This window comes from Triticum aestivum, chromosome 5D (assembly GCF_018294505.1).
Source record: "Triticum aestivum cultivar Chinese Spring chromosome 5D, IWGSC CS RefSeq v2.1, whole genome shotgun sequence".
NCBI classification, from domain to species: domain Eukaryota; kingdom Viridiplantae; phylum Streptophyta; class Magnoliopsida; order Poales; family Poaceae; genus Triticum; species Triticum aestivum.
This window is the reverse complement of record NC_057808.1, coordinates 80,098,570-80,110,992: the sequence shown is the minus strand read 5'-3', so window position 1 is coordinate 80,110,992 and position 12,423 is coordinate 80,098,570. Positions and strand designations below refer to the sequence as shown.

Genomic DNA, 12,423 nt, shown 5'->3' with positions numbered 1-12,423 from the left:
GATTCCAAAGCCCTGTTTGCTATTATCAGAATATTCTGACTCCCTTGTTGTCTTATTGATTTGACCAACCGCAATAACAACATTGCCATTCGGGGTTATGCGAGTCGGAGTATTAAATAAATGGAATATTCCAGCAGGAGCAACCGAACCATCTTCTCGTTGTCCTTCCATTCTTCTGACCAATAAAATAGCTCTTGGTCATAAGAATCCGGCTGGAGTTCGAAATCGGAGCTAAGAATTGAATCGAATTCAGGCACTTCCCTCAAGCCGAAACCGGAACAGGAAACTTGTAACTTCTAGCCGAGAAGGATAAGAGAGGTTTGTCTTGCTTTGTCTTATAGTGATTGTGTGCCAGGGGTCAACGAAGAGACGGGACGCTATTGTCCCGGACTACTTGGACTAGTCTACTAGGTCGGGGGAAGAGACTTGTTTGTGATAGGACGAGAGATCAAGTACAATGTTCGGTTCAAACTAGGCAACCTCTTCATTGTAAGACCGAGAATAGTATATGCCCCGTCTCACCACTAGCTAGGGCCACCAGCATTAGGAAACTAATGAAGAGTCGTATGGCTAAGGAATTCAAGGTTGATAGAGCTCTTGGGAAGAAGTCAGTATCGAGCTTTCTTTCGTTGATATCACAATAACAAGCGAGGAAAGGACAGTCTTTCAAGAGAAGATAGGTCTGTTTGTCATTAAGGAATTGTGGCGAGTATTGCTTGTTTCCCAGATCCGGTATCAGGACCTGTCGATAGATGGGATGGACCCAATAAAGGGATAGTCCCTAACGAGAAGTATGCTGCTGTCCCAATAAAGGGATAGTTGGACGGTATCGATTGAGGGAATAGGGATAGGTGGTTAAACGCGATGCTGCGCCTAACTATATAGAACGGTCATCCATGAAGAGAAGTCGGCCAACTATTAAGTCAGAGAAGTCATCAACCTATTACTAGTGTAAGTTCTATTAAGAGAAGTCGTCAACCTATTACTAGTGTAAGTTCTTTTCTTCCTCTCTACCAATTGAAAGTAAGTATTGATTTCGCCTAATAGGGACAAAGCAAAGTAGGGTGGTCAAGTACAGTATGCCTGGAGTTCGTAGTGCCCACTAGATATCATTGGCAAGTTATAGAAGTCTTTCTCTCTTTTGAGATATCATTGGTCAGTGCAGCAAGGGGCAACCATCATTTCTATTGCTTTGTAAAGAAAAGATAGGACAAGGGTCTTGCACTACAAGAAATATGTTAACTTGTGACCATCACTATTGGTCACTAAAAGGTCATTGTTTTTCATTTGCGACCTTTTTGTGACCAAAAACAGATGGTCAAAAGCTGACAGTCGTAAACTGAAATTCACGACCTTCTCTGTGAGAAGGTCGTGGAAGGCAACGACCAAAACAAAAGGTCGTTGAACCCATGACCTTTTGTTTTGGTCACTGGATGTCTGCCCAGGCCACATCGGATCCAACGTGGCAATCTGATGTGGCAAAATTGCGACCAATTAAAAAGGTCGTTGATAAAATTCAGCCCGGTCCAGTTTAGTGTTTTACATGGCCCGAGCCCATTAATTCAGCCTTTTTAATATATATTTTTCCTGTTAATTTTCGCTAGCTACATGGGCCTAGCTTTACATTTCAGCCCATTAAATGCCCCTTTGTTTTTTTTCTATCAAGTTTGGTCAGCAACATGGGCCAAGCCCAACTGTTTAGCCCGTTAATTTTTATGCACATTTGGCCCTTCAAGCATATAGGTACTATTTTGTGCAGCCCAATTCTGGTTTATATTCAGCCTTTTTATACCATCAAATAATAATTCAATCTTGGAGTCGATCCAATACTCTTTTCAACCCACTCACATATATTTGGCGATTCATACAAATGATTCTCCTTTCTAATAATTTTTTCAAAAAATTCATAATTCAGCACTAAATATGTTTACATCACAGGCCATAAAGCCCTACAAAATAGTACACAGGCCATAAAGCCCTACAAAATAGTATCACTTGTTCCTATACAAAACTATCAAATCATACATACAACAAAACAGAATACAGAAAATTTAGTTCAACAAAAATTATTTTTCTTCCTCTTCCATCTTCCAGAACTGACAACACCTGGCATTGGAAGGATCAGCCATTAGAAGCATATAGAATACAAGGGAAACAATCAAAATAAAGAAATGAAAGGCACACACTATGAAAATTACGACAGCACCAATATTTTTTATATTACCATAACAGACAGAAATGTAATCTAATTGCATAAGACATGACATTATCAACAAGACAAAGCAAAATTTACAGTGCCAGCTCAGGAACAAGGCAAAGCATATTTTACAGTGCGAGCTCAGGATGCCACCATGCACACTCCAAAAAAAAATCTAAACGGTGGGTAAGAGAGCAGGACACAACTGTACCTGTAAATGCTGCTGGCTAGTGACAAATGTAACTTGGTCGAAGCCAAAGAGGGATCTGCCAAAGTTGCTAGGCATGCCGAGAAGTATGAGGTAACCGGTGATCTTCTCTTGGTTCTCCTTGATCTTGTCCTCAAAGTACTTGCTCTCCAAGTTGTCCCGCTGCAGCTCGTCCTACACCACCCAGAAACAAAAAATTCAGATCAACAACTGCATAAATCATCCCTTGTTTGCTTATCTGGACCAGACACTACTACTATTTGTGAATATAGCAAATGTAAATGGTAAACAACACTTGAGAATATAGCAACAGATTAAGAGCATATTGTTTACCATCACACAGACAGTAGCACAATGCTACAGGAAGCTATTAGGATAAAGTAGAGCTTCTACATTACATAGTCAGATATGAAGGACCAAGGAAACGGTTGCGAAAAAGATAAGTTACAGAGCAATCATGTATTGACGATCCTACTGGTAGCAAGGACATAAAGATAATCACTTCACAAGTAGTACCAACATGAGTAAATCACATACTGAAGTGCAATCTAATATCCCAGCTGCCAAAACACCATATTCCACACAAATCGAAAAAGAGCATAAGCTGGAGGACATATAAATATACCATGAGCATTATTCCTATAAAGGAAATCCCTGTAAATATTAGAAACATGCCACTGGGCACTAATCAGCCAGTGTACTGTCATGGCTACCCGAGGAATCACCTAAACACACAGCCTCGAAGAGGATGGCCAGTGTTGCCTACACTAGAGTCACCATGTTGCCTGTAATTCCATCAAGACAAATACAGTCAGTATCATGATCAAAGGTTCAGAGCAAGAATAGTGAAGGCAATTATGCTATAAACAACAAGGAGATGATGCAAACTCTAACAACGTAGGCATAGAGTAACAACAGGTCCATTACACTTAAGCTGCTGCTACCTGCATATACTAAATGGAACCAGAAGTATGTTGACTACTAGACAGCCATGAATGATGCCCAGTAGTATTGATTTGGAAACAATCACTCCTCCAATACAGATAAATTTTGGAGTATTAATTCGAAAAATGATCTATTATTGCTCTCTGGCACTCATCAAAAGCAACCAATATTACAGTACAGTGCAGTGCGTAAGAAGGAATGAATCCATTTTCACAATCTGAGGAAGAATAAGGAGGAACAAAACATATGAAGGAGTATTCAGTTTACTCATGCTGCTGCTACAGTACAGTACTCCAAGAATAATATAAAATGTGGACTAATCTGAATAATCCGGTCTAATTTAGACAAATGTGGACTACCCTACTCCAAGATGCTACTCTAACTATCAGCACTGGAGTACGTACTGTTTAGTCTGTTGGAGTACAACAATACTCCAAGATGCTAATCCAGTTTCAAACTTGCAAATACAACAAGACAAGCGATGTACCCATTTTACCTTTCATGTTAGATCTTGGATAACAAAGAGTGCTCCCAGTCCAAGAAGCACAACAAGTGAGATGAGAACTAGCAGTACTGGATAGTGTACTAACTGATGGTAAATAAGCCCCAGGATTAACTAGCAGTACTAGACAGCCATGAATGAAGCCCCAGGATTTGATTTGGAGGTGGTAATTAAACTTTGGTGTTGGCTTCGGTGTCTGCGAAGTCGTCCAGTAGCTTGGGGTCCTGGGCGGCGACGGATCTCTGGTCGGGGTCGGCACCGGCGCCAGCGTCGGTGGCCTGGCGGTTAGTAGCACGACCACGCCCGGCGTACGGTATGGTTCAGTCCTGTGGTGTAGCTTTGCCTTCAGGTCAATATGTTACCTCGAGAGACTGAGTTGTAGAAGAAATGCCAGGTGCACATGCACATCGCTCCACCAAGAAGTGGAACCTGTTATTGGGCAGAAATGCAAAATTGTTAGTGGGCAAGCACACGAACTGTCATTAACAAAACTTTGCTGCTTGGAATAGCCATCTCAATGGAATGGATGCACACTTCAATAAGGAGGGTTCCTGAAGAAACCGCATATGCTCAGTTTATGACAAAGAAATCACTGGGTGAAGTGAACCAAATCATCTTCCAGAATCTCAATGACATGCGAAGCTTGCAACATTTCACACATACTACAGATACATATATTATCCACAACAAAATTCTTCAGAAAATAGCTTATTTACCAAAACTCTGTATCATAAAGTTTGGCCAATATCAGCAACAAAGTTTGCCCAAAATCCAGTCACCCCAAGAAGTCCAGTTCACATTGTACCAACAGTGCTTAAAGCTGTAGGGCAAACAAAAAAATATAACAATGAGGTGCATTGATTTCTGCTTTAAAAGGTTATGCTTGAAGAACTAAGCTCCAGGCCCGCTACTACAAGTTTCTGTTTCAAGTTTGGCACTTGCTGTCCGACACAAGTAGGGCCATGAACAAGTTTCTGTTTCAAAAAACTCCGTGTACCCATCATTTTCAGTATGCATGTACTGTACTAGAAAATGTGAAGCACCAATCACTTTAAGAACAGTAGCTGGACTCCAGGATGCACCGAAGTATTTTCCACTCACTTCAACTTGGTTTCTCTCTCCGAACAAAGGACTTCCATTGTCCTACAGACAAGAAGAGTATCAGAAATAACAAAAGAGGTAACGGCACCATAAGTGCAGATTAATCACTGCAGTTGAAAAGTGTTATGCATTTTAAATGATCCACCCAAATCCTTTTAATTTGAAGTTAGCGGCACATGTTAATACACCCTTGGAAAATATTTATGTTTATCTCAAGGCTGCATATTGCCATAGTGTGCATATACTTGGCTGTATAGCCTAGTAAAAGTCAAACGAATATCATTAATTTTCGAGAAACATCTAGGAGCAGTACTAATATTTCAGTATTTGTTGTAATAGGGATTTCAAAATTCTTCTATGATTCGTCCAAAAAGTTCAGATAATAAAACTATGTGAACATGGTATATGCAACAAAATAATTTGGAGACAGACACATAGGACACTTAAAACCTGAAACACTGAAGTTAATCGAACAAATAAACCATCTGAATGCAACCCAAAGTAGTACTATGTGAACTGTGAACAGAGGGAGGCACCCCACTTACCACCTCTGCAGCCGGGACACCCTCGAACAGAGGGAATCATTATGGACAGAAGCACAAGCCTACAGCGCTACTTCAGCAACAAGATCACTTTGCAACTGCGAATCCTACAGCGCATCACATGAACTACCAGATAGGGCTACAAGCTACTTTGCAGAGATCGCCATAATCACCCATGTCGCCCTTGCTCTAGTATCACAAAGTAAACTAAACCAGGTAGCGGCAAGCAGATCTGAGATGGGTGGTTACCTTCGTGCTGGACGGACTAGCGCTGGCCTGGCTGGGTGCGCTGGGCGACGGTGCGGGCGACGAAGACGATGAACTCGCGTGCGGCGCCGCGCCGGAAGAAGCCGAAGTGGCTGACGTCCGTGGCGTTGGCCAGCACGAGCGCCTCGGAGCCCTACCCGCCGCTGGAGGAGGATCCCCCGGCGCCTCCGGCCGACGGCCTCAACACGACGAGCATCGTGATATTCATCTCCGCTCCGTTGAGCCTAGATCCGAGGCGAGCTGGGCGCAGCCGCACGGAAGTAGTCGAACATGCACCCCATCCCCGTCCTCCACCTCGGCCTCACCGCTTCCCCCTCGCCGAGCGCCGAGCCTTGGAGCCGCAGAGGAAGGCGAGGGGTGCATGGCGGAGACGAGGTCGGCGGTGGTGGGTGGGGGTGACGGCAGTGGGAATCGCGGGAGGGAGATGAGACGAGCGAGGGAAAGGAAGGCGGGGGCGGCGGGGTGCCTCGATTGGATCTGGGGAATGGGAGAGGATGAGTGGGTGAGTGGGTGGGTTAGGGTTTGGGTTTCTCGGGAGAAGCTCCACCGTTGATGGGTGTTTGATGGATGGCTCAGATCGCTTCCGACTGGGTGATCCGCATGATAGTGGTTCCTTGATTCTCATTGGTCGGTTGTCTCGCACTGGAATCTTTAAAATTTGGACCCAAATATTCTACTTTTTAAGGAAAAAAAACTACAAATATGTCTTATCAAATGGACCACATCATTTTTGGAAAATATTAGTCCACAACTTATTTACAATTAACTAAAATGTCAAGATCACAACCATTTACAATTAAGCTAGAAAATCTTAGAAAAATAAGAAGCATTTAACCGTTTATTGATGGATTAGAAAATCACAATCATTTATTATACCCGCCGCCGCTTTCGACGACGAAACGATCGGATGCTCATGACCCCCCCCCCCCTCCCAAAGGGGGGAAGATGTTCAATGTGGAGAAGAGCCTGCAAATGGCCAATGTTATGGCAACATTCATGGCATAATTTGTTCAAATGATCTCATATTGTGCACAAGGGAGCATCTTGGAATGGCAAACAATGTTTCTTAACAAAGTTTTCATTTTCTTTACACGGAAATATCATTTTCCATTTTTCGAGTGCCCAAAACGAGTTTTTTGTGAAGGACCTACCATTTATTTGTTGCAAAATTGTACCAAATTATTTTTATAAACTATTAGGTCATATTTAATGCACAATTGATCAAATGGTTGGGTGTCACAAGTTTTGATCCACCTTTCGTGAAAAAGACAAATTTCCGCCAATTCAGTAGGAAGCGGGTCAAATTTGAACTGCAGCTGCCTCATAGTTTGCTCTTTATATTTTCCAAAAATTATTTTTAGGTACATAAGTATATATTTAATCAGAGAAACACCAAAAAAATTCCAAGATTCAACCACTAGCTACAAACGGTCATGCCCGCCGTTTTGACCGCATTTTGAAACAGGCATAAAATATTCAAAAATCAAAAAATTGGAAAACCTTCGCATTGTGTCATTATATATGACCAAGTTGACAGGAAAAATAATAAACTTGCAATACGACAATTATTTTTAAAAAGTGTTTTCAAAAATGAGCTATCATGCGTGAAGATTCATGGCTTTCAAGTCAAATGATCAATCTTATGGCCACATTCATGGCATAGTTTGTGCAAATGATCTCATATTGTGCACGAGGGTGCGTCTTGGAATTCCAAACAATGTTGCCTAAGGGAGTTTTCATTTTCTTTTCACGAAAAATTCATTTTCCATTTTTCGAGTGCCCAAAATGAGTTTTTTTGTGAAGGACCTACCATATATTTCTTGCAAAATTGGATCAAATAAATTTTATAAAATATTAGGCCATGTTTAATGCACAATTAACCAAATGGTTGGGTGTCAAAAGTATTGATCCACCTCTGGAGAAAAAGACAAATTTCTGCCGATTCAGTAGGAAGCGGGTCAAATTTAAACTACAGCTGCCTAATAGTTTGCTCTTTATTTTTTTTCTAAAATTTATTTCTAGGTACATAAGTATCTATTTAATCAGAGAAACACCAAAAAAATCCAAGATTGAACCACTAGCTAGGAACGGACATTCCCGCCATTTTGACCACATTTTGAAACGGGCATAAAAAATTCAAAAAAAATAAAAAAAATTGGAAAACCTTCGCATTGTGTCATTACATGTGACCAAGTTACCAGGAAAAATAATAAACTTATAATGCGGCAATTCGTTTAAAAAAGTGTTCTCAGAAATGAGCTATCATGTGTGAAGATTAATGTCTTTCAAGCCAAATGATCAATCTTATGACCACATTCATGGCATAGTTTGTTCAAATGATCTCATATTGTTCAGAAGGGTGCATCCTAGAATGGCAAACAATGTTGCCTAAGGGAGTTTTCATTTTCTTTGGATGAAAAATCAATTTTCCATTTTTCGAGTGCCCAAAATGAGTTTTCTTTGTGAATGACCTACCATATATTTGTTGCAAAATTGTACCAAATCAATTTTATAAAAAATTAGGACATATTTAATGCACAATTGACCAAATGGTTGGGTTTCAAAAGTTTTGATCCACCTTTGGTGAAAAAGACAAATTTCCGCCGATTAAGTTGGAAGCGGGTCAAATTTGAACTGTAGCTGCCTCATGGTTTGCTCTTTATTTTTTCCAAAAATAATTTCTAGGTACATAAGTATCTATTTAATCAGAGAAACACCAAAAAATTCCAAGATTCAACCACTAGCTAGGAACGATCATTCCCGCCGTTTTGACCGCATTTTGAAACGTGCATAAAAAATTCAAAAAAATTCAAAAATTGGAAAACCTTTGCATTGTGTCATTATATGTGACCAAGTTACCAGAAAAAATAATAAACTTGTAATACGGGAATTATTTTTAAAAAATATTCTCAGAAATGAGCTATCATGTGTGAAGATTAATGGCTTTCAAGCCAAATGATCAATCTTATGGCCACATTCATGGCATAGTTTCTTCAAATGATCTCATCTTTTGCACAAGGGTGCATCCTGGGATGACAAACTATCTTGCCTAAGGAAGTTTTCATTTTTTTGGACAAAAAAATCATTTTTTATTTTTCTAGTGCCCAAAATGAGTTTTTTGTGTGAAGGACCTACCATATATTTGTTGCAAAATGGGACCAGGTCATTTTTATAATATATTAGGCCATATTTAATGTACAATTGACAAAATGGTTGGTCATCAAAAGTATTTATACACCTCTGGTGAAAAAGACAAATTTTTGGTTATTCAGTTGGAAGCGGGTCAAATTTGAACTGCAACTGCCTCATAGTTTGCTCTTTATTTTTTCCAAAAATAATTATAGGTAAATAAGTATCTATTTAATCAGAAATACATGGTTTAGTGGCAATACGTTGAGGTTTGGATGGTGGCCGAGGGCCACAACTCCAGAGTGCGTAAACTCGCATGTCCGCCGCATGGTCACCGCTTGACCGTGGTGTTGCCACACGTTCCGGGCGGCCTAGGCATGTCTAGTGGGTTGGGAACTCCCTCGATAGGTGTCAGGAAGAAGAAGGCAATAGAAGAATCTCACGAGGAGACTGAACTGAGCTCAAACATGAATTAGCACCCAAGTGTTTGATTAGTGGTGGGGAAAATGCACATGGCCAATGGGCCTGAGTTTTGGCTGAGGATGATCATCTACTAAGGACACTATCTTGGAAAATTTGCAGCTCAAATGGAGGAGCTTAGGTGTCACTTGCTTTGCAACGTACCACACTCGACAGAAATATGAATGTTGAAGCTAGACTCAAATGAATGAATGGATTGATCTGAAATTTGGAGGAGGATGACAATTTGGGCATATGAAGGCACTTTAAAAATTTCATACCATTTGGATAAATAAAATGGTACTTCCTTCACAATGCTCTCCATTGAATAGAAAATTGGAAAAAATGCTGAGGAAAATTGGCTAGAAAAAATGATCTAAAATTTGGTGGAGGGAGGTTCTATGGGCAGGGTCATGTCGTGGTAAATTTTCAGCAATTATAAATTAACATAAAATATAGTTGCTTCAAAAACTGAAAATATCACCAGAAACAAAGATTGGATGGTGAGCTCACATGTATTGTTAGATGTGGCTAAAATTTTGTGGGGAGCTATGATTTGGGAATATAGAAGGTGTGGCAAAAATTCAGCTCATTAGGATATGCCTAGCTAGTACTTCCTTTACAACAGTTCGAGCTGAACAAAAACTTTGGAAATTTGTCGAGGAAGATTTACCAGGCAAATGGAGTTGAATATTGTCATGAGGCAATGATTTGTATAGTAAAGAATGCACGATTTTTTGGGGAATTTTGGGAATGACAGAAATATAGGTTGCTTCACAACCAAGGGCAAAAATTGACACATGGACATGACACATAGGCAAAACTGATGAGGTGGCGCCTAGTCATAGCAATCCACCACAATTTACAAGGTTATGACCATCTATATTAGTCGTGATCAGCTAGAAATAAGGCAGCGGACCAGTGTTGTCTGCTTTATGACCGTGTAAGGAAATTACGACCTTTCTGACCAAAATGGTCGTTATAGTTTAGGGTTTGGAGCCCCCCGAACAGCTTTTGACCAATTGGTCTCAAATGGTCGTAGATTTATGACCAATTCTTCCAGGGTCACTGACAGAAGGTCACAAGTTGACATATTTCTTGTAGTGTTGCTCCACCCAATGGAGATAAAGCATGGGGATCCGTTAAGGGCGTATTGAATCGATAAGAAGCACTTGAATTCTAGTGGGCCCGGCTACCCAACACTAGCCCCGTATCATTTATGTATTATCAATTGATAGTAGGGACAGGCAGGGGAAACTCTTTATATCAGTTAAGTAAACTACTGACTGTATTGTGGGCTGGGATCCTACTTCATAGCGAAGTAAAGAAGTGTGGAATGCGCTATCTCGAAGTAAAGAAGTGTGGCTTGATAGATAAGTTGCACAAACCTTTGAGCTTGATACGATATAGTCTAGCGATTAGTTCATAGACGGGAAGCTCCATTCTCCCATTGTTCGGGACACTCATTTTTCTATTTAGAAAGTAGTCGTCATCTTCCTTTATTCAATTAGCAAGGCAGTGCTGGTTGATTTCATAATTTCTAGGTATACCCTCTCCCTTTTCTACGAAGGTTTGCTGCTCCGCCTACACCAGTGAATTATTCTATTCTTCTCCTTTGGTTCAGTCTGTGGGGAAATCAGAATTCACCATTGAATCCTGTGGATCAGCTCCCTTACATAATAATATTTCACTGCATCAGCTACGAGGGGAAAATATGAAAGACAGAGGATAGAGAGTGAGAGAAAGAGTGTGAGACTTGCGCCGCTCTCCATTTCGAGGGGATTTCGACGATTCTGGGGTGATTGAACTATTTCTTTACCTGTTCAATTTCTAACGAATCAAGATATCCTCTTGTTCCAGTATAAATAGTAGCTATCTGCTCTTCCACTGGGAGAGGATTTGCCTGGGATTTTTTAAGCAATTCCCTTAATCGTCGACCCCTTGCCAATTGATTCTGACTTGTTTTATCGAGAGCAGAGGCGAATTGTGGAAAGGCTTGTCACTCTGCGAATTGAGCTAGTTCCAATTTGTATTTGCCAGCTACTTGTTTCATGGCTTTAATTTGAGCCGCAGATCCTACTCTGGAAACAGAAATACCCACATTAATAGCGGGTCAAATTCCGGCATTGAATAGATCCGCAGATAAGAATGTTCGTCCATCTGTAATGGAGATTACATTGGTAGGAATATAGGCGGAAACATCTCCAGATTGAGTCTCAACTATTGGTAAAGCGGTCATACTTCCTTCGCCTAAAAGAGAATTTAATTTAGCGGCTCTTTCTAAAAGGCGTGAATGCAAATAAAAAACATCCCCTGGATAAGGCTCACGGCCGGGAGGTCTTCTTAATAGAAGGGACATTTGGCGATAAGCTTGTGCCTGTTTGGAGAGATCATCATAAATTATTAAAGTATGTCGTTCGTGGTACATAAAATACTCAGCCAGGGCTGCTCCTGTATAAGGAGCGAGGTATTGTAATGTAGCAGGTGAATCCGCCATTTCAGCTACTACAATAGTGTATTCCATGGCCCCTTCCTCATGGAAAGTAGTTACTACTTGAGCTACGGAGGATGCTCTTTGACCGATAGCTACATAAACACATATTACACCTTGCCCTTTTTTCTTGAGAATTGTATCTGCGGCTACTGCTGTTTCGCTAGTCTGTCTATCCCCAATAATGAACTCTCGCTGACCGCGCCCTATAGGGATCATCGAATCAATAGCAATAAGCCCTGTTTGAAGAGGTTCTTATACGGAACGCCTGGAAATTCTACTTGGAGCAGGAGATTCAATTAAGCGAGATTTAGAAGCTACAATTTCGCCTCTCCCACACTACAAAAAAGACACATCCGTGACATTTTGGGCCGAACAATTTTTTTTCTGTCATACTTATGACACTTCTATGACGATAATTGTGACAAAACCCGGTATCATCATAGATGTGGTGGGCTCCTACTTCTATGAAAAAAAATCATGACAGAAAATGGGCTTTTCGTCCTGGGCGGGCCGGAGACACAGCTGCATGACATTCTTTGGGCCGTCCATGACGGAAAAAACCATGGTAGAAGCGAGGGC

General features: G+C 40.8%; 1 protein-coding gene and 1 pseudogene across 14 annotated transcripts; both read right to left on the bottom strand.

Moving 5' to 3' along the window:
- Positions 1-1,853: 1,853 nt before the first annotated feature.
- Positions 1,854-6,264, bottom strand: LOC123119573 (uncharacterized). 14 transcript variants are annotated; one of them, XR_006458748.1, is made up of 6 exons: positions 5,745-6,264; positions 4,954-4,995; positions 4,569-4,672; positions 3,031-4,281; positions 2,409-2,579; positions 1,854-2,106 (listed from the first exon to the last, which is right to left on the bottom strand). XR_006458748.1 is itself a non-coding variant. In XM_044539429.1 (3 exons), the coding sequence occupies exons 1-3, from the start codon at positions 3,076-3,078 to the stop codon at positions 2,020-2,022; spliced, it is 306 nt and encodes a 101-aa protein (XP_044395364.1). In that variant the 5' UTR covers positions 3,079-4,672; the 3' UTR covers positions 1,854-2,019. The 14 variants fall into 14 exon arrangements, 1 of the variants encoding a protein (XP_044395364.1); XR_006458745.1 differs by having other exon boundaries at positions 4,903-4,995; positions 5,745-6,263; XR_006458742.1 differs by having other exon boundaries at positions 3,031-4,672; positions 4,903-4,995.
- A 4,893-nt stretch (positions 6,265-11,157) lies between these two features.
- Positions 11,158-11,747, bottom strand: LOC123124397 (ATP synthase subunit alpha, chloroplastic-like; annotated as a pseudogene).
- Between the last annotated feature and the right edge of the window lie 676 nt (positions 11,748-12,423).